Source organism: Argentina silus (genome assembly GCF_951799395.1).
Source record: "Argentina silus genome assembly, chromosome: 11".
Lineage (NCBI taxonomy): Eukaryota > Metazoa > Chordata > Actinopteri > Argentiniformes > Argentinidae > Argentina > Argentina silus.
In genome coordinates, this window is record NC_139665.1 from 6,374,584 (window position 1) to 6,400,701 (window position 26,118).

Below are 26,118 nucleotides of genomic sequence, written 5' to 3' on the forward strand. Positions count from 1 at the left end.
GCTGTGTGTGTGTGGGGGGGGGGTCAAATTAGTCGGGGTGAGACACAAGGGCCAGAGGTCGTTGGTCTGGGGATCAGAGGGGAGTGGCCATTGGTAGGGTAGGGTGGGATAGGAGGATGGAGGAGGGGGGTGGGGGGGTTTAGAAGCACTTCCTGTGGACGATGGAAGGTCCAGCCTCTTCGTACTCATCCTTGCTGATCCACATCTGCTGGAAGGTGGACAGGGAGGCCAAGATGGAGCCACCAATCCAGACGGAGTACTTCCTTTCAGGGGGGGCGATCATCTACAGGGGGGGAGAGGGGCCACAGAAAGGGGAGAGGTGAGCACATGAACTTGACACACTCTTGTCACATTCATGCTCTCAGCACCTCCACAGGTCTCCCAAACATCTCACCGACCAGAAACACTAACACGCAGATGCTATGGCAACAGGCATGTGCGATAGGTGTACGCTCGGCCTCTCTACGGTAACAGGCGTGTGTAGTCGGCTTGTGCTTGCCATGTACCTTGATCTTCATGGTGCTGGGTGCCAGGGCTGTGATCTCTTTCTGCATGCGGTCACCGATACCAGGGTACATGGTGGTGCCGCCAGAGAGGACGTTGTTGGCGTACAGGTCCTTGCGGATGTCAATGTCACACTTCATGATGCCGTTGTAGGTGGTCTCATGAATGCCAGCAGACTCCATACCTGGGGGTGTCGCAGAGGTTCAATCACATTTGATCACAATCAGAACAGAAAAAACACATGCTATAAATAGAGGAAAAACGGATTCCCGGGGTCAGGTCACATGGTCAGGAAAAAAAGTCCTGTCCCTGGTTATACGACATAGTGATGTACCATAATGACATAACAGTATCGACATGATACAAGAACATGAACACAATCGTGGATGCAACTCAAAGCTCATGTGAAGACACAGATCGACGGCTCTAACCACTGACCGATGAAGGAAGGCTGGAAGAGGGTCTCAGGGCAGCGGAACCTCTCGTTACCGATGGTGATGACCTGGCCGTCAGGCAGCTCGTAGCTCTTCTCCAGGGAGGAGGAGGAGGCGGCGGTGGCCATCTCATTCTCAAAGTCCAGAGCCACATAGCACAGCTTCTCCTTGATGTCACGCACAATCTCTCTCTCAGCTGGTGGATGAACACACAGGTAGAGGGATAGAAGACATTTTGAGGATTTTATACTCACAAGCTGTCAATACATACGCACACATGCATGCATGCACGCACACACCATGGGTCCTAATTCTCTCTCTCACTCTTTTTCTCCAACTGTACAACTCTCCCACCCTCTCTCTTTCTCTCTCTGTATATTCAGCCATCAAGCAAGAGAACCACTAGCCAGGTTTCACGCCCATCTAAAGCAGGAAATAGATTTCCTATGAAGCAACAGCCTCGTCTCCCCCCTGCACACTTCAAGGACATGTAGTGAAGCAACGTGCACACACTGTCTGTAAAATCCTGCCCTGTCTCCTTTCTGAGTTCATACCCCTACACTTGTTCGTCCAAACCCCCTCCTCCCTTCTTCCCTCCCTCCCCTCGATGATGGAGTGATGAGAGCCTCTGTCTCTATTTCTGTCCGTCAGTGTCCTTTGGTGCACCTGCTTCCCAGTGCACTGTCTCACAAGCAATGACCTTCTGGCTGTCAACGAGTGTGTGACACAGAGTAGCACAATGTTTCCACTTGTATTTAACCTTGTATATAATAAAATATATGTGTATGTGTGTGTGTGTGTGTGTGTATGTGTGTATGTGTGTGACTGTGTACGTGTAAGTGTATGTGTGTGTACGTGTGTAAGTGTACATGTGTACGTGTGTACGTGTGTGTGTGTGTGTGTGGGTACCGGTGGTGACGAAGCTGTAGCCTCTCTCTGTGAGGATCTTCATGAGGTAGTCTGTCAGATCTCTGCCGGCCAAGTCCAGCCTCATGATGGCGTGGGGCAGAGCATAGCCCTCATAGACGGGCACGTTGTGGGTCACACCGTCACCAGCGTCCAGCACGATACCTACAATCACAAACAGGACACCATATCAGAACCACAAACAGGACACCATTTCAGAACCACAAACAGGACACCATTTCAGAACCACAACCAGGACAACATATCAGAACCACAAACAGGATACCATATCATATCATTTTTAAGTACATTTCAGTTGTGTGTCATAGCTAAGGTGTCAATGCCACTTTGGACGACTGATAAATAATATCGAGGGAGAAAGAGGGAGGGGTAAAGGGAAGAAGAAGAGAGGGTGGAGAGGAAGGGACAGAATTAAAAAAGTAGCAGTAGAAGAAAAAAGGTCGAAAAAAACATCAAAAGACTACTGTTGTTCACTACAAAGTATGTACTGTGAAGTGCCTCTCACTTCTCGCACACAGAGAGTGGTCCTAGGAGTGTGTCCCCTCTGATGGGCTCACCTGTGGTACGACCGGAAGCGTACAGGGACAGCACAGCCTGGATGGCCACGTACATGGCCGGAACGTTAAAGGTCTCAAACATGATCTACAGACAGACAAAGAGACGGTCTCACATGGATGACACGGGCTGACAGACAGAGGGTCTGACATGAATGACACAGGCGGAGGGCGAGAGGTCGCACAATGTTGACACAATCAGAAAGAATGGAGTAAGAGAGGAAAGAGAAAGAAGGGGGTCAATAGAGATGCAATTAGGAGATATTTTGTGTGTGTGTGTGTGTGAGAGAGAGAGAGGGCTGTAGTGGTGTTTTCAGGGAGGGGGGAGGAGGGAGGGGGTAGAGAGGCCAACCTGAGTCATCTTCTCCCTGTTGGCTTTGGGGTTGAGTGGAGCCTCAGTCAGCAGGACGGGGTGCTCCTCTGGGGCTACACGCAGCTCATTGTAGAAGGTGTGGTGCCAGATCTGAGGAGGAGGAGGGGAGAGGGGGATGGGGAGAGAGAGAGAGAGAGAGAGAGAGAGAGAGAGAGAGAGAGAGAGAGAGAGGGAGGGAGGGAGGGGGGAGAGAAAGAGGGAGAAAGACAGTGAAAGACGGAGAGACAGACAGATGCACGAACAGGCACGTAAACAAAAATAGAGGGAGAAAGAGGGAGGGGTAAAGGGAAGAAGAAGAGAGGGTGGAGAGGAAGGGGCAGAATTAAAAAGTAGCAGTAGATGAAGAGAGATAGAAAATAAAACCATCAAAAGACTACTGTTGTTCACTACAAAGTGTGTACTATGTAGTGTCTCTCAGTCTCTCACCTTCTCCATGTCATCCCAGTTGGTGATAATGCCGTGCTCGATGGGGTACTTGAGGGTGAGGATACCCCTCTTGCTCTGGGCCTCATCTCCTACATAGCTGTCCTTCTGACCCATACCCACCATCACACCCTGGAGGAGAGAGGGAGAGAGTGAGGGAGGGAGAGGGAGAGAGGGAGGGAGAGAGGTGAGGACTGGTTTTATCAGCATAACATCGTCTTGATTTTGATCACGCTTTACATGAACCTGGTTGGCTGTCATAAGTTGACATATGCTGTTTGCGAGTTGTTAATGACACCAGTTATGTAATTATTATGAGACCATTATGTAGGTCTGGTGACAGTCAATCCTCCAGAGGCTTTGGGATTTGGAGTTAATATATGGGTGTGACTTAGGGACGTGCTAATGATATTACCTCCCATTATCGCCTGTCACACGGCACATTTACAGTGTGTGTGTGTGTGTGTGTGTGTGTGTGTGTGTGTGTGTGTGTGTGTGTGTGTGTGTCTGTGTGTGTGTGTGTTTGTTTGAGAGACAGAGAAAGGCAGGCACAAAGCCAAGCATATCATATTCCTTGAAAGTTGAATATTCAATTAAATCCTCGTCCATTCAATATTCCACTGGATAATCGATTCAGTCTTATAACAACATTGTGATAATCTAAATCTCCTATTATATATGGCTACAATGAGCTTTTAAACCTGTGAGCATAAGTCTAAGTTGCCGGCCACACTAGCCCATAAGAAAACTTTATAAAAACGTATACGTCTTCTCGTCTTCAGTCATGGCTCTTCTCTGTCTTGGCGCTGGAATGAGCTTCCCACCACTGTCAGGACGGCAGAGTCACCACCTATCTTCCGCCATAAACTAAAGACCCGTCTCTTTAGGCTACACCTGGGCTCTTCCTCCTCAAACCTCTCCACCCCCTTACACCCTACATGCGTTTTTTTCTAGCACTGTGACTGCCGATGGCACTTGTTCTTATCAAAGGTTTGGCTTACGATGTCTGTTATATAGTTGATACACATACTTAGACAAATGTACTTATTGTAAGTCGCTTTGAAAAAAAAGCATCTGCTAAATCACTGAAATGTAAATGTAATATGGAAAGCATCATTGTGTGTATCTAATCAATGAACACATATCGGTCTTCAATTTAGACCAAGATGAATGTTGATCATGTGTGTTAAAGCCTGGCTGGAACGAGAGCCTGCACGCCCTGTGGCCCACTAGAGTCTCTCACAAACCAGTGATGTGTGCAGGTGGGGCGGGGCTTACCTGGTGACGGGGACGGCCCACGATAGAGGGGAAGACAGCTCTGGGGGCGTCATCACCGGCGAACCCCGCCTTCACCAGGCCGGAGCCATTGTCACACACCAGGGCGGTGGTCTCCTCCTCGTCACACATCTTCACTCAAACAGCTGTAAACCTGAAAGCGTGCACACACACACACACACACACACACACACACACACACACACACACACACACACACCACCAAGGGAAAACAGATTCATTTAATTAGCGCGCCAATCATTACAGTTGCTTGTTGCAATAGCATGCATTTTTATTTTCATCAACTACAGATGTCTTGCCTGTCACTCGGTCTAGATATGTCACTGTTTTGGAAATCAGTTAACAAGCCTTTTCTTTCCAAATGTCTCCCTGATTTTCAACCTCTGCCTGGTCCAGTGCATCAGAGAGATTAAAAGGATTTGTATGGCCTCTCTCACTAAGACGAGCAACAACTAACAGGATATTGGGTTACTTCCATGGTCTTCTGGGAGGAAGTTGTTACAGGGGTGCTTATTCCAACAGTGTAACAGAATGCTGCGCTACTGTTCCAGGCTGGAGAAATAACAATCACCTTCCAAACTACATTGCTCTTTTAGACTCATTATATAATAGGCAACTTTAAAATGCTTTCCAAGATACCGACAAGATATTTGAAGAGCAGACTAACTTTTTCAACATCTAATAATGCATTTTTGATTTACTTTTGGGGTTTTTTAACACATACCATGCAGTCCGTGGCTTCCACTGATAAGTCTATGTCTTTGTCTCCATATACAGTATATGCTCAAAATACTTAAGTGTCATTCTCCACCCATCTAAGAACCAATGGGAATGTTCAGAAGCATTCAAAAAGTGTTTCTCGTCCAGCTTACCCGGTAGAGGAGAGGAGGCTTGTCTGATGTTGCTCCCTTGACAGAGTGAACGGATCCTTCACCTAGACACGCTCTTTTGTACTGACCCACCCCCCCCCCCAATACCTATATATATATTCCCCATACCTTCCCTCCCACCAAATCTCACCCATCCCCCCAACTGCCAACCAAGTGCCTCCTAACACCTAAGGCCTTTTAAGGACACTGTCTCCCTTTGCCACAAAGACGTGGCAACCCCCCTCCAACAACCCCCCCCCCACACACACACACACACCCCAAGGTTCGGCAGGTGCTTTGTCCTCCATGGAAGAGGACGCGGCACTGTGGCAGCCCTGGCATCCGGCTGCTACTAAATAGGTTCGCCTCAGACATTGTGTTGGTTTAATATTAGACTGTAATTTATTGAGCCGGCAGACAGGGGAGGCGGGGGGAGAAAGGCTAGGATAGTAGGCATGGGGGATATACAGTAGGTGTGTGCGTGTGTGTGAGAGTGTGTGTGTGTGTAGTGAGGGGTGTGTAAGGCAAAACAGGTAGACAGTAGGGATTTGAGGTGGTTTGTTTGATAGTGTGCATGTGGATGTATGTGTGTGTGTGTGTGTGTGTGTGTGTGTATCCATCCAGTTTACCGTGGCCCTTTCATGCTGGTCTGTGTGTGTGTGTAAGAAGATTCTCCTTTGGAAGTACTTTGCACAGGTGTAAATTGGGAAGCTTGTCTTTATCAACACCTTGACAGAGTCAGTCTTTACTGTGCTGCGGCTGTGTGCAAAAATGTGTACACGTATTGTATACACAAGCTGACAATAGGCCTTTGCACTGGTATGTGTCAGTAACATGTATGCCTTATGTATGTCTTAGCATGTGTGAGAGACCATGTTAGACAGCCCATTACACTGGTGTGTGTGTGTGTGTGTGTGTGTGTGTGTGAGAGAAACGGACAGCAGGCCTCCACACAGTGAAGTTATTCCAACATCCTGACGCATTGAGTGCTATAAATACAAAGGAACTGTATGCATCCTTCATAATGGTGGTGGTGGCGGTGGAGGAATGGGGGCTATGGCCTTGTCTGTCCAAGCTCGTCACACACGCGGCTCCTGTGTCTGTGACTACCAGGGGGGGTGGGGGGTCATTTCACGACAAGGAAACGCTGGGATGTTTCTCTCCGACACAATGCCTTCAAAGGCGATGTGTAAGCCACCTCCAATGGGTGTTAGGGTGAGAGGGAGGGTTGAGGATTAGACACACGTGAAGCGTGGATCTAGTTGCCTTGTTCCAATTCCCAGATCAGCCACTAGTCCCTAGACAACATCTGTAGACCTGGGAGGATTTAATTTCTACAAGCAATATGGCGACAGCTCCACCTTGCTCTCTGACATCAGGTGGGGTTTTCACCATGTTGCTTTTGTATATCCATTCCTCCCAGGTCGACATAAGTGTCTAGGGGCTTGACTCTACTTCCCAGAATCCCACGGTGGCAGGTAGCCTAGAGGTTAGAGAGGGTGGCCAGCAATTGGTAGGTCGCTGGTACGATCCCCACCCCAGGAGGGAGCTGGATGTGAGCTGGTGGCAGGAGGGTTGCTGGCATATCTAAGGTACCTACTGCCATTGTGCCCTTGAGCAAGGCATTCAACACTTAACTGTTCCAGGGGCGCTGAGACTGTGGCCAGAGCTTTGTTCTCCCTTGGAGGGGGAGGAAAGGAATATACTACATAGTTAGCACTTGAATGTGCATAAATCTTTTCCTAATGTGAAACATTTTTTAATCAGTGTAAGGGCATATCCAGGTTATGCACTGAAATGAACATACATATGTGCAAAGACACAGACACAAACAAACCCCCAAAACAGTCAATTAAAGTCACTCAAGTGAAACGTATGGAAACACACATTTGAAAAACAGTCAGCAAAAGTCACTTGATTTTTCAAATAACTTTAATAAAATTCCTTTCTTCAAGACAGAAACCGTACATCTGAAAAAAGACCCTTCTCCAAAGTATTGTACACCTTCAACACCTTGATCTCATCATCAAAAGGCCGCTGTTTTATATGATCTTTAAAAAATAGACCCTATTTAGAAAATATGATATATCAGGTTCACTCAGTAGTTTACTCTTTTATAAATAGATTATTTTTTCCGTCCTTCTTCAATCACACCATATATACAGATCATCAGGACCAAGGTACCACAAAGCCTACACTAGAACGGAGAATGGTATTTCACACAGCAGGATCAACGAGTCCACCGATCATTTTCTAAATACTCAATACTTCGTACATACAATCTATAACAGACTCCATTCATATTCAACTTGGGCTTTCCTTACAAACCAGGAAATTAAGAGCTATATTGGAGTGTTTATCAAAGTGACGTGGCTAGTGTGTGGATCCTGCATTGTGAAATGACAACCCACAATCAATCAATCGTGTGATTCTGCATGTAAACAATCAATTGAAAAGTATAAATGTAGTGTCAACAAACAGCAGAGCAGAAGGGGCACAAAGAGAAAGAGAGATACATACATACATACATACATAAATACACAGTTCTACAGTATACTTGCACTCTTTTATTCACCCTTAATCTCACTTTATTTTAACAGTGCAACCCATTGAAACTCAAACCTTTAATTCAGTATACTTTCAAGGGTGCAACCGAGGGGGCATGATCACGTTTTTCTTATGCTGTATAATTTTTATCTTATGCTGCGAATACCTCTGCCCCCTGTGATATAGCTTTAAGAGGGGAAGAAGATGGAGAGAAAACCCTGCCACTGAATTGATATGAGGAGTACATACAATTGGTTTTAGTGCATAGCTTGAATTCAGCAGCAAGTATACAACACATGGTGCCAAGGAAGGCAGCCATGCTCCAGCCATACCTAGGACGCACCTGGGGGTGCCTGAATGAACCACACAGTGGATTCCAGCAATAGGGGTGAAGGTGGGGGGTGGGGGAGTGTTGAGAACTGAGGTTGGGGGAAAATGGATGGGTTGGAGCAGCAGTGAGATCACAGAAACATACAAACACATCTGCAAATGTAGATGAAAAAGTACCAGGGGAGTTACCCTACAAGTTTACATATGTAAATGCTGACTAGGGCTCAACTGAATATCATGTTGATGCAAATACAGCTAAAACTATAGAGAGGGCTAGTGTGTCTCACACACACACACACACACACACACACACACACACACACACACACACACGGTCGTAATGAATATATATAATGAATGGATATGGCTTTCTGTGCCCTCTCGGGCTTCTCACACATAAAGACATGATCCAGACAACACACTAGCCTGGTACATTCACTTGGTGCATCTCAATAGTCAGAAGGTCTTCCTCTTTTTTTAGATCAGGGAGAATGAAGTAAAGGTAACAAGGAGAGGAAGCCACTCTAGACTATCGAGAGACACCCGAATACCTCACGCTTAGGGAACTCAACGGATATCAAGACCAGACGTTCTTTTTCTACATTGCTTTAGCTTGTCCTCCTCCAGCTAGGAGGTTGCTTAGCGCTGTTTGCTAGAGGGCGCCGGTGAGGCACATGAGGACTGCGATGTGCAGCGTGAGCAGATAGGCCAGGAAGAAGTAGCGTGACCTCGCTCGCGACGTCAGCAGCTTGGAGCAGTAGAGGCTTCTCCCACGCAGCCATCGCCTGCAAGCCAGCACTCCGCCTTTCACCTGGAGAAGGATGGTCATACACCGTTTAATGGACCCTTTCATCAAAAATAACTTCCAGCAAAATCACTGTGTATTCAGTACGGCAATGTAGAACAGTAGGACAATGATTCAGATCGATGAAAATGGCTAGACTATGAATTTGAGTATTCACATTTTTGGCTTGCCTCATTTGCCCTCCCGTAAAACAGCTTTTTACAAAAGCTACTGTTGAAGTCTCTGAGGATAATCTCAGCATTTCTCACTAATTAATTATACTAAGTATTATGGTTTTGTTGAAAGTCATGATTCTAGAGTATTCAAAAACATGTTAAACAGAAAACTTGAAAAATAGTCATTTGTGGCAGCCCTAGTATTCAGTATTATGTGGCCTTTACAGGTATTGGTGTGTGTGTGTGTGTTACGTTAATATATGGTAAAGTGGCATGTGACAAGAGGTGTATGGTAAAGCTGTATGTTTGTGTGGTAGGGACCTTGCGTGTTAGGAGAGGCTCATTGGGGTTGAGGATGAGGGCTTCCCACTCCTCCTCCGTCTCCAGCTGGAGGCTGAAGTCTCTGTGGGTTGATCTGGAGGGACTGGAGTCAACACTGGAAATATAGACATGTTCACACATGTGGGATAGAGGAACAGGATATGAAGGAAGAGAGCAGGAGCACTTCCAGGCTTGAGTGTGTCAGTGTATGTGTGTCTGTCTGTGTGTGTGTGTGTGTGTGTGTGTGTGTCCGTGTGTGTCTGTGTGTGAGTCTGTCTGTCTGACCTTTTGGCTCTCTCCTCGGCCAATCCCAGAGCTTCCTCAGCGTCTTCTCTCCTGGCCCTCTCCTCAGCAAGACTCTGACTGAGCTGGGTGACACTCTGCTCCACCTCCATCAACCTGGGAAACACAAACACACATAGTTATGCACACTCTGCTCCACCTCAACCACCCTAGATCACACCGCGCACACAAAGTCACCTGGCTCGGAGTTCGCTGGCCTCCATGGTGTCCATATCTACCACAGCACTGCTCCTCTCCTGAGGTGCTCCCGGAGCCACCTCAACGAACACTGACCCCTGCTGGATATGACAAGAACACAGGTTCAGATGGGGAGTAAAAAAGCATGTGCCATAAGTCATACACACACTCTCATACAAATGTATGGGCTTTCTATGCGCGCACACACACACACACACACACACACACACACACACACACACACCCACACACACACACCTGTAGTACGTGGCCCTGGGGGTGCTGGTTGGGCGGAGCATGGGCCTGGCTCTCCAGCCAATAGCAGTGGTTCTGCAGTTGGCCCAGGTTGATCTGGGTGTCCCTCAGTGTCTGAGAGACGGCTCTCAGCTGGGCTGACACGCCCCCTTTCTCCTCCACTGCCTGCTGTAGCTGGAAAGGGGGGGGGGGTTGTGGGGGTGATAAGTATCTTGGTGTTGAGCTGGTGTGTGTCTGTGTATAAACATGTACACAATAACTACCTTGGCATTAAGCTGCTGACAGTGTAGGTCTCTCTGCTGAATCTCAGAGAGGCAGCGCTGGAGGTCCCTCTGCAGCTGAACTCTCTCTGCCTGCAGCTGGACAACTGGATCCTCAGGTGCATCCTTACCCACCAGGGCCATGGTCTCCTACACACACACACACACACACACACACACACACACACGATAAGTATATCCATAAACAATAGATAGAGTAACAACTCTTCCATCTCAGTCTCAGACAGAGGCAGGAGCCATCCCCAAACAGGATCAAAAGAGCACAAGAACACATGAAAAACCTCAATTAAAGCCTGATTGGAAAAATCCACAAACAATAGTAAAAAGAGTATTCAGAGCTCAACTCCTACCTTGACAGAGTAGCCATCTTTCCTCTCCCTAGCCAGATGTAGCTCCTTCAGGGCTTGATATTCTGACTGAAGCCTGCTCCGCTCAGACCTGAGGAACAATGAGTGGGTATGTGTAGTGAGCCCTCTGGCATACAAAGGCTACTGTGCATCATCTGAATGGGTGTGATTCATCTACTTCTATGGCACAACGGTTACAACTGCTGAGAAGAATTAAGGGGTGAGAAGTGAAACAGACGTCAAGTTGTTGGAAACAGTAGCCCGCAATTCAAGTTGCTCCGACGAGTCTCGAACTTGTGACCTCTGGCTTGCCAACACACGTGACTCAAATTCCCAATGTTAACCAGGTACGCTATCAAAAAATCAGCGCAGGTGGGGGTATTTGAACTTGAGTTTACCATCTCAATTCGGTTACAAACCAGCTACGCCATCAAAAAGGTAGTCTTTTGGGGTGTAGGAAGTGAACTTGTGTCACCTTGTAGGATGTGAACTCGTGTTGGTCAAGGAGGACAGATCAATCATGCCTTTCCCGTCACCAGCCATCTCAGATTTATAGATGTTTATTCTTGTGGCCCGCGGAGGCACACTGCATAGAGCAACACAACCTTGACTATGGAAACCTGACACCCCCTTGGCATCTGTTGCATAGCAATAAGGGGGAAGGCATTTGCCACGGCTCTGTGAGAAAAAAACTTAGATAGCCATCCATGATATTCTTTTGACTGGCTTCAGTGGGAAAAAACAGTAATGCAACCCAAAGAGTAATTCTGACCAATCTAAAGGCTTTTCTTTTCTGGGTTTGACTGTGTGAAAATCTATTAGGTAATCTACGACGAGCCACTAATCAGAGATCATAATTCAAATTCAAATTTGTCAGAAAACTTGCCTTAAGTAAGCAGCTGTCTGGATGAGAACCAGTTATTTGAACGCTCACAACTGCACAACAAAACTTCTGTCGCAGCACGCTCTATTTTCTAGTCTGTTGCATCTCCGTTTTTCAAAGTCTCTGGCAGCATTGCCCCACTTCTATGACGTCATATCCCAGTCTACCTTTAACTGAGTGCATTAATTACAATGAACTATTGTGTCAAAAATAATCTTCTTGACCTAAAATCAGACAACTATTAAAGGGTAGCCTAGCCTACCACACCACAAAAGAAGTTCCCTCATGGAAAAAGAATAAAACTCATGAAGTTATTGTTTTGTAAGGGTAATTGGATTTGGATAGTCCTAAATAGATGGTTTGTAGATGTTGAACTTACTGTTAACAACATTTAAACTATCCACTAACCCTAACCCTTATCTTAACCCTGAAGCCTGAACCTTTACCCAAACCTTAATCTACTCTTACCTTAACCTAACCTTAACTGTAACCCTAGCAAGCTGTTGCATGTCAAAAGAGTGTCTGTTGATAGTTTGAGCAACTGTAGATCATCTATAGGGGACTATGCAAATAAAGTCTGACCAACACTTGAAACTAATGAATAGATGCTATTAGGTGGTGTGACCTTACCTGAGCTTGGCAAGTTCTGCCTGGTACCCGTCGACTTCACGCTCAGTCTGCTGTCTGTAGGCTTGGGCCTGCTGTAACCCTCTCTGTAGCTCATCCATCCTCTGCCTCATCTCCTTTAGTGGACAAAACAAACCGTTAGAGAGACAAAACAACAACACAAAGCACATTGTCCAGACTTCACATTGAGCATTTAATTGACAACTGCATTCCTGTGTCACAACCAACTTGTCATGCTTGCACACGCTAAAGCCATGACAGGTAAAACAGCTTTCTGACTGGACCCTGCATGCTGCCTGCAAGCTCACACACAGCCAATGAACAAAACGATAAAACATAATCAAACAAGCTTAGTCACAGCTGGTGACTTACCAGCCCATCTGTCTCAGTCTGCAGGGCATCAATACTGCTTCTATGGCTATTTGACTCCCCTGGACCTGACCCTTGCCTGGGCTCGAACGCCCCCCTTGCCTCTGCCAGCTCCTCCATCAGTCGGTCTCTGTCGTCCTGAAGGCTGGCCATGGATCTGGAGAAGGCCGACACCTGCCTGCTGTATGTGTCATTCTCCAGGGAGACCCTTTTGAGCTCTCCCTCCTTCTCTGACAAAGCCCCAGATAGCTCATCGACAAGAGTCGTAAGCTGAGAGTGGGCATCTCTGCTCTCTAGCGCAGAGTATTTCAGGGCCAGAATGTGCCTCTCTTTTGCTAAGTTGGCCAGCTCCGAGGTGGCATCCCCTAAATTCTGCTCCACTTTGCTCATGGCTGCCTGGGTCTCTCTGAGCTCGTCGTCATATCTGTTACGCAAGATCTTGAAGTCCTCAATAAGCTGGTCGCGGTTGTTCTGCAGGGCTGCCATGGCTTTGCCCAGAGACTCGTTCTGAGACTTCAAGTCCTTGCTTTGGCCTCTGGCCTCAGTCAACAGCTGCTCGGCATGTAGCAGGTCTGTGGCCAGCTCGGTCATATTCTGTTCTGCTGTCTCCCTCTCATTTCTCATCTGCTCTACCTCCCGCTCAAAGGCATCCAGCTCACTGTTATACTTGTCATCCGCCTCTCCCAATTTCTTGTCTGTCTCACTCTCCAGTTGCTGCAGGCTGCTTTTCAAGTCATCTGACACCACCTTTTGGGCAAATAGTTTTTGCTGTAGGGAATTACATTCAGCAGCTTTGGCTGCCACAGCCTGCTGCAAATCAGCAATCACTTTGCTTTCATTCGTTTCAGCCCTCTCCTTATTCAGGGCCAACATGTCAGCTTCCAGTTGTGCGACCAGAGTTTGAAGTTTGGATTTCTCAGCTTTTAAGGCATAGTTTGCCTGGCCCTCCCCCTTGAGTTGCAGAAGGGTCTCTCTGTGCTGCTTTTCAGCTATGGACTTTTGGTTATCAAGGTTTTTGATGGTGTCTTGCTGCTTCTTTAGCAGCTCTTTCAACTGATTGTCCTTGAGGGACAGGACCTGATTCAAGTCCTCTCTGTATCTGATCAGCTGTGCCCTGAGCATGGCATTCTCTGAGTTCAAATCATCCATCTGATGTAGGAGAGTCTTAATCTCATGTTTAAGGCCCTTAGTTGCATTCAGGTCTCCCTCAACTGAGCCCTCTCTGCCTTTCATTTCTGCCTGATTCTGTGCCTCAAGGATCCTGTACTCTGACATCAAATTCTCCCTCTCAGTCTGCAAGGACACCATGGAGTTCCTGAATGTCTCCATCTTAGCAGCCATCTGCTCCTTCTCCTGAATGGACTTGTCAACTTTCATCTGGAGGGTTTTGACTTTGCTTTCCAGCCTTCTAAACTCCCTGTCAGCCTTTTCCCTTTCATAATACAATGCAGTTAACCTGTCCTCGTAGCCTGTCACCTGGGCACCATGATTAGCTTGGAGCTGTTCTAGATACCCTGACATCTGCCCATCTCTGGAGGACAGCAGAGAGGAGATCTCTGCATCTTTGTTCTGTAGGAGTGATTTCAGGTGCAGGGAAATGGCCTCCTGCTTTTCAAAATCAACCTGAAGCTTGTCATTGTGAGACTGTGAGAGGAGTAGCTGGGCCTCTGTGTCTGACTGTGTCTTCTCAAGCTGCTGGAGATTTAACTGCATTTGGGATGTGAAATCCATATTGTCTGTGAGAAGTCTGTTCAATAAACTGTTATCCTGCTCGAGGCTCTCAACCTGTGAACTCAGTCCCTGTAACTGCCTACGCAGAAGCTCTACAGTTTGGCCGAGCTCTGTATTACTGGCACCCATGACAAATAACTGCCTCTGTTGTGCAGTGGCAGCTACTGTATATTCACCAAGAGCCCTCTCCAGCCTTGACTTGGTCACCTGCATTTCATTCACCTCCTTCTCCTTGACTCTCATTTCTTCAAGGAATCTCTTTATCATAAAGGCCTGTTCTAGAAGCTGGTTATCCTTTTCATGCAATGTCTTTTGAAATAAGTCATTCCACTGTTTTGTAGCATCTGCACCCTGTGGAGTGAAAGATAGGGCAGCTAGCTTAGCTAAATTAGTTTCAGCCTCTATCTTAAGAGTATGCATTTGTAAATCTTGCGAGTCTATTTGACGTCTCAATTCTACCACTACCTGGCTCTCCCTTTCATTTGAATTCTGAAGCTCCTCCATCTGTTTCTGTAAAATCATCTGCCTCTCCATATAAACACTCTTTTGCTGTTTTGCAACATTTTCTAATGCTTTTGTTCTCTCTGTGATCTGAAATTCTGATAGTTTGCTCCTCTCTGATACTTCCATAATCAATTGGTCCTTTTCAGAGCGAACGCATGCCACATCTTTCTTGGCCTCACTGAGAAGGTTCTTGTGTGTAATCAGCTCAGCTTCGAGGTGCCTCCTGCCCTCTTCTCCACTCAATATCCTCACATTAATTTCCTTCAGCTCTTTCTCCAGCTGTTTACATGCTGACTCAGAGGCCTTCAAAGACCTCTCTAGGTCTAAAATTAGCTCTTGGTATTTGATGCAGTCATGTTGCAGCAGATTCATTTCATGATGTTTTTCTTTCAGTAGTTCTTGCAGCTCCTTATTTACATTCTTCGAGCCCTGATTCCCTCTCTGGACCATTTTGAGCTTCTCCTCAAATTCCTTCACTAACTTCAACTGCTGCTCCTCTTTTGCCTTACAAACCTGAGCCTTCTCATCTTTGCTCGCTGTCAGCTGATTGGAGAGGTGTGTATTCTGGGCTTGGAGAATGTTGATTGCCTCTGTCAGTTCATCGATTCTCTCTGAGTTTTGGAGACCCACAGTTTCCAAGTACTCATTCTCATTTTTCACTGTGTCTGAGATCTCTTGAACATTTTCAAGCTCCTCTTGCAGTAGAGATTTGTCATCCTCCAAGATCTTGACCTTCTCATTAAGGCTGATGGTTTCTTGCCTGTGTCCGTTGATAATGTCTTGGAGCTCTGCCATGGCACAGTCTTTTCCCCCCAAATCCACTTCATGGTCATTCTGTATTTGTTTCATTGTTTCAGAGAGATTGTGTTTCTGCTTTTGCATCAGTTCATTGATTTCCTGTTGGGCAGCAAGTTCTGTCTTCAGGGCCGTGATCTGGACAGTCAGTGAATTGTTCAAATTGAGTGCTTCATCTAGTTTACATTGCATGTTATTCTCACATGCTTTTGATTCTGTGTGCCACGTCTCTGATAAAGAGCTTGCTTCTCTGAGTTCCTCAGCCAGGCTGCCATTGTTGAGCTGAATCTCTGTAAGCTTCTCTCTGAGCTCTTCTGATGACTCTTTAAGCCTATGGATCTCTGTCTCCAGTTCCGGATTTCTGATTGTGAACTCTTGCAAGTCTTTTCTGATTGTTTGATTCTCCTCTTCCAGCTCTTCAATCTTCTGTTGCTTTGCCTTAGCAAACCTTCTCATCTTATCTTTAATTATCTCGTTTTCATCCTCCATCTCGCTGACTTGCTTCTCCAGACTTTCCCTCTCCGACTCAGATTTGTGAGCTTTAAAGAGCGCTTCCTGCCTCTCTCTTCTGGCCCCCTCCAACAGTTGTCTCATCTTATCCATTTCACTGCTGACATTCTCATAAGCTTGCAGAAGAGACTCATATTCCTGTTTAAGCTCTGCGTGTTTTGATTTCCATTCTGATAACTCCTCCATCTGGGAGTCATTCAGCGACTCAAGCTGATACGAAAATGCTTGTTTCTGTTGGGTGATATTTTCTATTGTGAGTTTGAGGCTCTCACAGGCCGCAGACAGATTGTGGTTATCATTGAGAATGCGATCAACCTCAGCACTGAGCTTGTCCTTCTCCTTGCTTAGGGATGAAACAGAGCTCTCCAAATCCTCTTTTTGTTGTTTCAACCTGGCAATGGAAATTTCCAGAGCAGCAGATGAAGTCTCTATATGTTCATGTTTAGCTGACAGTGTTTGTATTTGTTCTTTCAGTAAGGAGGACTCCTTCAATATGTCTTTCCTGGAGATTAAGGCTGCTTGAAGCTTCTTGGTGAGAAGTGCCATTTTGCTTTGGTTGTCCTGATCTTTAGTTCTGCTGGTATCTTCTCGAGACCTCTGCTGGAGCTCATCGACTTCAGTCCTCATCTTTTCCATGGCAACTCCATGAAGGTGAATCTGTCGCTGCAGTTGCTGTTCTAAAGCAGCAATAAGTTCTTCCTTTTCAGTGACCACAGCCTGACAAATCAACAGGGAATCATCTCCCTCCTTGATACTGGCATCAAGTTTTACAGACGTTGTTTTGAGTAACTGGACGTCCTTCCTCTCAATAAGCTCTTCCTGTTGTAGGGATTTCCCTTGTAGTCCAGATAGCTTTTGCAGAAGCTCCTCATTAACTTTTTCAACTTCTTTAAGTTGTGCATCCAGCATGGCAACCTTATCTTTTAATTGTTCTACAGCTGCAAAGGCACTTTCTTTTTCCTGCTGTAGTGATTCCATGTGCAACTTACTACTTTCCATTTCAGCCTGTGATTCTACATAACAGGACTGAGCTTTTTCAAGCTCCTCTTCTAGCGCTTGTTTTTCATCATAGAGTTGTTGCTGAGTTTCAGCTAAGGTGTTTTGAAAGCTTTGAAGTTTGGATGATTGCTGGGCGATTTGGGCGAGTGCATTCTCAAGCTCTCGTCCCATCTGGTCCCTCTCCACCACGAGTGCTTTACTTTCACTCGTCAAAGTGTTTTTCTCAGTAAGCAGTTCCTCCAAGGCATGTTTTAGTTCCTCCACTACAGCTTGTGATGTGCTTAACTGGTTCTGCAATCCTAGGTTGTTGTCTACCATAGTTTGCTTCTCCTGCTGGTTCTTCTGCTCAGCGATCTGAATTGCTTGTTGCTGTCCCTCCATCTTTTCCTTTATCTCTGCATGTGCTTTTTCCAGTTCATTGCTTACCAATTCCAATCTCTCACTTAATGCTTTAGACCTCTGCTCCAGTTCTATATGCTCTTTATCTTTCTTTGCCATCTCAGAAGACATGCTTTCTAGTTTGAAATTAAGGGTTTCAAACTCTGCTTGATATGGTGATGAAGAATGGGCTTCAATGTCCTTCTCTGCCAGGGACATTTTGAGATCTTTTAGTGTTTTATCCCTTTCCTCAACAACCTGTCTCAGGACCTCCAATTCATCGAGGTGGGACACTGATGCTTTATTTATGTCTTCCAATTTCTGAATGTTCTGGTCATACCTCAACTGGATGGCATTAAGCTCATTGGTCTGCTGACTGTGTTGTTCCTGTAGTGTTTTAAAATCATCTTTTAATTCAGAGAACTCTTTGATGTACTTTTTTTCTTTTTCTTGATATTTCTTCATTGTTTCTTTTCGTGCCAGTTGAAGAGCTTGGGCCCTTTTCTGCAAGATTGCCTTTTCTTGCTTCACTGTGGCAAGCTCTTTTTCAATATCAGGAACAGTAGCACTAGAACAAGACATTTCCTGCTTGGTGCTCTCCTCTCTCTTTTTCATCTCATCTTGAAGCTGCTCCAATTTCAGCATCATGTCATGCCGCTCCTGTTCAAAAGCCTCTTCTTTCTCAGAAATGCTGGAATAAAGTTGCTCAATGATGTTGCTCTTTTCGTTGAGTGTATGCAGCATTGTTGTCAAACATGCTTCTTGTTCATCTAGTTTGGTTTGTGAAATGTGCATATTGCTTTCTAACTGTTTCACAAGACTCTCTCTCTCTGATGAGACCTGAGCCAGCCCATGGAGTTCCTCTTCTTTCTGAAGAATTTGCTGTTTAAGAAGGGCAATATGTGCTTCATGGTCTTTTGTATTAGCCTGAGCTTGTGAAGTGAGATCTTGCAATTTCTCCTGTAAACATGAAAGCTCAATTTCATTATTCATATTTTGCTCTTTTTGCTTTTCATGTTCCTCTATTTTCTTCAATAGATCTTTCCTTACGACCAGAGCAGCTTGGAGCTTCTTCTTCATAGCCTCTTTTTCTTTGGACACCTTAGCAAGATGAGTTTTGAGATTATCCTTTTCCTTTGCCAGTTCCTCATTCTCTGTATTCTTGGTTTTGACCTCACAATCAGACAGTGACAGATGTTCTTTGCCCTCTTCTAGTTGCAAGGACATATTCTCAAGCTGTTTCACAGAGTTACTATGTGCATCTTCCAAGCTTTCCAGCTGTGAGATGAAATAATTTTTTTCCTCTGCATGTTTCATCCTTTCATTTGAAGCGGATTCCATAACTTGGGCTACTGAGGCATCCTTCTCCCTTAACTGCTGACTGAGACCCGCTAGTAATTCCTTCTGCTGGCTGATTTGAATGGTCATACAGTTGATCTTCTCATCCTTCATTTGGATCTCACTAAATAGAGCTGTCTGTTCTACACCTGCCTCTCTCAGACTCTCAGTCGCCGTTTGGAGCTGTTCTTGAATATGCTGTACCTTTTCCTGTAATAAAACAACTTGTTGGTTCTCACTCTGATAACCTGTTTCTCTCTCATTGAGGGTATACTCTGTCTGTTTGAACAGCTCTGAAACATTTTGTAATTCACCTCTCAAAGAATCTAACTCAGACTGATGACTTTCCCTCAACTGTCTCATCATGTTCTTTAAGGAGGCCTTTTCATCCTCTAAATCAACTAATCTGTCAGACATAGTTTGTGACAAGACAGACAAATCTTTATCAGAACACTCTTTACTGACCTCTAGTTTTCTTAACTCACTTTCCATATCCTGGAGAGCGTGCCTCAGATCAACGTTTTCCTTATCCTTTTCCTGAACGGACACCAATATATTTTCGAGTTGAACCCTGGATGTAGACGCCTCTATCTCTTTCTCTCTGAGTTGATTTGAACCCTGTTTAAGTGCTGATGCTGCCTCTGACAACTTTTCATGCAAACGATCTAGGTCTTGTTGCAATGCTTGGACTTTAAAGTCTTTAGACTTCATTTCATTTTCAATACTTTTCAACTGTTCCACAAGGAGATTCTTATCCTGTGTTTCTCTATCCAGCAGAGACAGCCACTCCTTCTCTGAGTCCTGAAGAGTGTGCTCTATTTTTTCAATGTTTAATTTCAATCCGGTGATTTCTTCACCTTTTACACTAACCTCAACCTGTAGTCTTTCTTTCTCAGCCATCATTTTCTCCATAACTTCATTCATGCTGCTGGACTGCTGCTGCTTTTGGAGGTTCAAGTGCTCCTGCATTGTTTGTATCTGGATGCTGTAGCTCCTCCCAAGTTCATCTCTCTGCACGATGAGTTTCTGAACCTCCTGATGCAGATGTGCTTTTTCACTGATGGCTGCATCAAGCTGCTGATGGTGTTCTTGCTTTGATAGAGTGACCTTCTCTCTTAGCTTCTTATTCTGCTCTTCTAGTTTCTGCATTTCTGACACAACTTGCTCTGCATGTTTCACCTGTGCTGTGTACTGACTATTTATAGCATGAAGGGCCATCTCTCTCTGCTCAAGGTTTTCAGTCAGTGCATTCACCTGAACAGCCACATGCTGATGTTGTGACTTCAGTCTCTCAATTTCAACAGTTAATGATGAGGTGTTCTTTTGATGGATGGCAAGGGCATCTTCCTTTTGCTTTGAAAGATCAACATTGAGTTCTCGGATTTGGTGAAGTTCCTGACGAAGTAAGGAAGACTCGTTTTTTAGTGCCTCTATAGTGCTCTCTGCCGCCTGAACTGCACCATTGCTGAACCCGAGGGCCTTGTTAAGACTGGACATCTCCTCAGTTCTTTGGGAGAGCTGTTTCCTAATGTTCTGCAGCTCCTCTAAATGAGCTGCATACTTCTCTTGGAGATCGACAAAGGCACTTTGCTTCTTTTCTGCTGACTTGCTGAGGTTTGCAGACTCAGCAGACAGTTCCTGAATCTGACCCTTTAGCTGTGACACCAACTCTATACTTTGGGCTTTGAAGAGGGCTGCTTCATCTGCTCTTCTCTGCATATCCTGAAGGGCTTTTGTCTGATCTGTGGACTGTGCACTGAGGATATTGTTGAGCTGTGAAACAGACTGCTGAAGGTCTGAGAGCTGCTCTTTCAAGCTCTCACACTCTGACTCTTTGGCTTTGAGTTTTGAATTTAGGCTTTCGCTCACGGCTGTGGTGGTACTTTGGGCCTCAAAGATGGCCTGCTCTTTCTCTTTCAACATATCTTTCAATAAGGAGGATTCAGAGGTTAGATACTCTACTTGACCTCTAAGCTGCAAATAATCTGAGGTGAACTTCTCTCTGAGGCGACCCAGTTCTTTCTCAGTCTCATGTAAGGATACACCTTTGTCATGAAGGCATTTCTGAAGCCCCTGGGCTTGTGTCTGCAGCTCAGTGATTACCTCAGTCTTCTGGCTCATCTGACCCTCACCCTCTACTGATTTGGCTTGTAACTGCTTCATGAACATCTCCTGCTGTCTTAGGGACTCATCTCTCTGCTGCAATGTCAAACCTATGCTCTCCTTATCTGAACTGGCTGCTGTCAGCTGCTCTATTAAATCAGACACCTGACTGTCCCTGTTTGAGAGATCTGCCCTGAGAACTGACACTTCTTCAAATGTCTTGGACATTTCTGAGACTGAGTTTTGGAGCTCTGTTTTTAACCTGATATTCTGCTCATTTAACACCTGAACGTTGTCCCTAAGATCCACTACCTCAGCTTGCCTCTGGTCCATCTCCTGCTTCAGTTGGTTTGTTTCTTCTTCATGGTTCTTCAGAGTGGTCTTCAGCTCCACATTTTCAGACTCCAGTTTTGCTGCATTCTCATTCATGACACCAAGCTGACTGCTTAGTGACATTAAAGACTCATTCCTTTTGTTCAGCTCGTCTTTGTGGTTTTGACACTCAAGTGTTGCGTGTCTGAGGGTCTCTTCTCTCTCTACAAGACGCTGACTCAGTTGAGAACATTCCCCTCTAAAGGATTTAATCTCACCCTGCAATTTTGCTACAAGGTCTTTCTGCTGCACCATTTCATTCTGTAAAGAGCTGCACTCCTCCGTTTTCTGCTGCAACATTGCATCCTTCTCCATGAGCCCTGATTTCAAGGCGGTGCCCTGCTCTTGTAGAAGAGACAACGTCTCCTGGAGTTGCACCAGCTGGTTTTGCTGGGCCTCTATTTGTGAGTTCTGATCTGTGAAGGTCTTTTCTTTTTCAGCCATGTTGTTGTTGAGTTGAGTAACTTGGGTGCTCAAGTGGTCAACTTGTTCCTTTAATCTCATAACTTCCTCTTTACTACCCCTAAACAATTTGATGAGATCACTAAATGTATTTGTCTTCTCCAGAAAACTCTCTGAAACTGAATGTTTATTTTGCTGTAGGACGTTGTTCAATTCATCTGCTGCTACACTGAGCTCTTCCTTATCTTTCAATAGCCCTTCAATAATTTTGCGATTTTCTGAATGCTGCATTTCAAAGCTAGAAATCTTATCTTGAAGTGCACTCCTCATTTTGATTAGTTCTGAAATGGATTCCACCTTTTGAGCCAATTCTTTTTGCAATTTCTCATTCTCCCCTGCCAGACTGCTCAGTTGTGAGCTCAGGTTTGTGTTCTGCTCCAAAGTCACAATTAGCCTTCCATCAAGCTCTGATGCAACCTGCGTTTGCTGGGCAAGTTCCTTCTCTCTGATCTCATATGCAGCTCGGAGTTGGTGATTCTGCTCACTCAGTGCCTGGATATGGCTGTGGAAGCCAACCACCTCAGCTTGCCTCTGGTCCATCTCCTGCTTCAGTTTGTTGTTTTCTTCTTCATGGTTCTTCAGAGTGGTCTTCAGCTCATTATTTGCAGATTCCAGCGTTGCTGCATTCTCATTCATGACACCAAGCTGACTGCTTAGTGACATCAAAGACTCATTCCTTTTGTTCAGCTCATCTTTGTGGTTCTGACACTCAAGCGTTGTGTGTCTGAGGGTCTCTTCTCTCTCTACAAGACGCTGACTCAGTTGAGAACATTCCCCTCTAAAGGATTCAATCTCACCCTGCAATTTTGCTACAAGGTCTTTCTGCTGCACCGTTTCATTCTGTAAAGAACTGCACTCCTCCGTTTTCTGCTGCAACGTTGCATCCTTCTCCATAAGCCCTGATTTCAGGGCAGTCCCCTGCTCTTGTAGAAGAGACATTGTCTCCTGGAGTTGCACCAGCTGGTTATGCTGGGCCTCTATTTGTGAGTTCTGATCTGTGACAGTCTTTTCTTTTTCAGCCATGTTCTGATGGAGCTTGTTGATCTGAGTGTTCAAGGTGTCAACTTGTTCCTGTAAATGGGCAACTGCCTCTTCAGTCTCCCTGAGAGTTTTGGTGAAATTACTACATTCATTTGTCTTCTCCAGTAAATTTGCTGAAAATGACTGTTTGTTTTGCTCTAGGACGTTGTTCAGTTCGTTGGCTCTGACACTGAGCTCCTCCTTGTCTTTTAGTAGCCTTTCTATGATTTTGCAGTTTTCTGAATGTTGTGTTTCTAAGGCAGAAATGCTGTTTTGTAGAGAGTCCCTCTCATTTGTTAGCTCTGTGATGCATTCTTTTTCAGCTACTTCCTGTTGCAGTCTCTTATTCTCTGCTGTAAGGTTGCTAACTTGTGTGTTCACACTGGTGTTAACCTTGAGAGCAGCTGAAACTTTTTCAGTTAAATCGTCTACAAGCTTCTTTTGAGACTGAAGTTCTTCTGTCTTCCCCTTCAGGTTTGTATGCAGTTGTTGTTTCTCAGTCTTCATGTTTTTCAAGAGGATCTTGAGCTTTGAGATATTTTCAGATTTACCCTGGAGTTCCTTCCTTAAGTTTTCTTTCTCTGAATCTCTGGCTTTCAGTTCAGTGCTAAATTTCTGTCTCTCACCCTCCGCCTCTTTCTGAGTGGACATTAGTTTTTCCTCCAGAGAGGATATAGTCTCCAGTTTTTCTTTCATCACTTGTTTTAACTGTTCCTGACACTCCACCTGCTCCCCTAGCTTTGTGGACAGGCTCTGCAGCTCGTTATTATGTTTGGCTGCTTCTGCAAGAAGCTTGTTCCTTTCCTCCTTGAAGGACTTGAGTTCTCTCTCGTAGGTCTGCTCCTTGTCCTGCAGCTGGTCCTTCAGATTCTCGTTGGAGACTTTTTCATCCCTCAGCTGAGTGATGGCACCCTCAGACTCTTGAAGTTTCTGAGAGGCCACAGTCACTTGCTCCTTCAGCGAAGAAATCTGTGCATCACACTCCAGAAGATGATTACAATGGCTTATGTTCTGCTTTTGGACTTCTCCGCGAAGGTCCTGGATGGTCCGCTTATCCTCTTCAACTTGCTTTGTCAATTCCACCACCTCAACCCCACTAGACTCTCTCTCCTCTTTGGCCTTGCACAGCTCACCCTCTGTGTCCTTCAGCTGCTCCACCAGCTCTGCAATCCTGGTATTAAGAGACTGCTGGTCTGTGTCCTGTGAGCCTCTGATGATCTGTGCTTCCCGCTCTGCTTTACTACGCGCGCTCTCAGTGCGGACCAGGTCCTCCTCCTTGTGCTTTATCTCCTGCTTCAGCACCGTGATCTGTTCGACATACTCTGCCATGTTTCCAGAGAGGGTGGAGAGCTCCTTGTCCTTGTCCGAGAGGGTGTCTTTGAGGTTGTCGATCTCCCGTTCGCAGCTCTGAAGGTCGTGAATCAGCTGAGCCCTTTCCTCCAGGTGGGTGTTGTTTAACTTGTCCAGCTCATCATTTGTCTGATCAAGGTCGTTCTGAAGAGTCTCTATTGTGGCCTCTTGCTTCTGCGTCTACAGGTTAGGAGAAAGTACAGGAATGTCACTGGAGGCAGAAATCAGTTAACTGGCACAATACTTCTGTAGTTACATTGTTATTACTCTAGTATCATTGTATTAACATATGTTTACATAGTAATTAGTTAATTGCATGGTATAAGGAGTGGTTTGTTATTACCCAAGTGGAATCTCTTCTCTGTCTGCAAGATGCTGACACACGTGAACATTCTCCTCTAAAGGACTCAACCTCACCGTACAGTTCGACTACAAGGTTTTTCTGCTGCACTATTTCATTTTGTAAAGAGCTGCACTCCTCCACTTTCTAGAGGGAAAAATTTACCTAAATTGAGTAAAAAAAATTAAAGTAGTAATGGAGATGATGATATTCATATCCAATAACATACCTTGTCTTTAAGCACACTTAGCCTCTGTGTGAGGTCTGCGACTGCAGCCTTCAGTTCTGAAGACTGTTTTTCAAATGTACTGCACTTTTTCAGACCTTCAGTGAGCTGAAAGAACAACAGAAGGTCCCATTACTTGTTTACAATACAATTTGGCATTTACCAGTTAATAACAAACAAGGCAGGGACTAACGTTCTTACATTGTGCTCAGTTTGAAGTAGCTTGTCATAGACATCTTTGTGCTGTGCTTCCTTTTCCTTCAAAGAGTCTCGGAGGCTGTCGATGAGCTCCAGTTTCTCAGATGTCTTGGCTAACGTGTTCTCCTTCTCGATGAGTGATGTTTCCAGGCACTCCTGGGTGTCGCTCAATCTGAAGGGCATTGACGATACAGGACACATTTCACAGGTTACATATGAGTTAACCTTACCATTATCGCATACAATACATCACAACCACTTTCATAATATAAATATATCACAACAATCCCTGGTGGGATCCACTTTACATTAATTACACAAGTAACTAGGACTGGCACGTTAATCATATAACCATCAGTTTCAATGCTGTAAGAAAGTAATTTTCTGGCATCAGGTAGCAAAATACATTTTGACTGTCATTACACAGGTGTAGAGGCAACATAATGTAAGTGTTACCCACTGGTGTTATGATTAAAATTGACTTGAAAAGCAGAGAGATTGCATTGAACGTAACGTATTTCCAGCACTATTATAACCTGCACGTATTGATGTTGAAACACTTTTCCTATTCATCAGTTTATAAGACGTAATTCTCATAGTGATGATACAAAAGGAAGAATGCTTTGTTTGGCCGTGGTAGAGGGTGTATAACCAAGACTTTTGATCTTGGTGTATTTGGATAGAGGATGAAGTGTTAGCTTACCCTTGGAGCTGCTCGTTGAGACTGGTGACCAGCAGCTGGTGTTTCTCTGCATCTCTGCTCTGCTGGCCACGCAGGCTGGCCAGCTGACCGTGGAGTCTCTCCGACTCATTCTGTAGGGATAGGCAAGTGAAGGAGGGGTCAACACAGTTTGGAGAAAAGTTCACAGCAAAGCTGGGAGGAAACTCACTCCATCTCACCACACACATATTGAAACAAAAGCTGTAATCCCTTGGTGTTGGATATTTAGTCCAAAAACAAAACAGCATAAAAGGAACCGATATCAGCTTTCTCAGGCTGTTTGGCATTGTA

At 45.3% G+C, this 26,118-nt stretch overlaps 2 protein-coding genes across 6 annotated transcripts in view; both read right to left on the bottom strand.

Moving 5' to 3' along the window:
- On the bottom strand, positions 1-5,413 carry LOC310812462 (actin, alpha cardiac muscle 1-like). Its single transcript, XM_083681037.1, has 9 exons — positions 5,236-5,413; positions 4,494-4,644; positions 3,219-3,347; positions 2,772-2,882; positions 2,423-2,507; positions 1,848-2,009; positions 943-1,134; positions 507-688; positions 1-283 (listed from the first exon to the last, which is right to left on the bottom strand). The coding sequence occupies exons 2-9, from the start codon at positions 4,620-4,622 to the stop codon at positions 140-142; spliced, it is 1,134 nt and encodes a 377-aa protein (XP_083537163.1). The 5' UTR covers positions 4,623-4,644; positions 5,236-5,413; the 3' UTR covers positions 1-139.
- Positions 5,414-7,294: 1,881 nt separating this feature from the next.
- Positions 7,295-26,118, bottom strand: part of LOC310812342 (uncharacterized protein) — a 36,524-nt gene continuing 17,700 nt past the window's right edge. For 2 of the 5 annotated variants that reach the window (XM_083680856.1, XM_083680854.1), the window contains exons 18-29: positions 25,810-25,919; positions 25,110-25,278; positions 24,912-25,016; positions 19,906-24,522; positions 12,415-12,527; positions 10,905-10,992; positions 10,537-10,683; positions 10,277-10,447; positions 10,019-10,119; positions 9,824-9,937; positions 9,539-9,653; positions 7,295-9,068 (exon numbers count right to left, since the gene is read on the bottom strand). In XM_083680856.1, the coding sequence (XP_083536982.1) occupies positions 8,910-9,068; positions 9,539-9,653; positions 9,824-9,937; positions 10,019-10,119; positions 10,277-10,447; positions 10,537-10,683; positions 10,905-10,992; positions 12,415-12,527; positions 19,906-24,522; positions 24,912-25,016; positions 25,110-25,278; positions 25,810-25,919 (6,009 nt within the window). In that variant the 3' untranslated portion in view covers positions 7,295-8,909. Of the gene's footprint in view, positions 9,069-9,538; positions 9,654-9,823; positions 9,938-10,018; positions 10,120-10,276; positions 10,448-10,536; positions 10,684-10,904; positions 10,993-12,414; positions 12,528-12,783; positions 19,871-19,905; positions 24,523-24,911; positions 25,017-25,109; positions 25,279-25,809; positions 25,920-26,118 lie in introns of those variants that run through there. The other 3 variants (XM_083680858.1, XM_083680855.1, XM_083680857.1) reach the window with 3 other exon arrangements.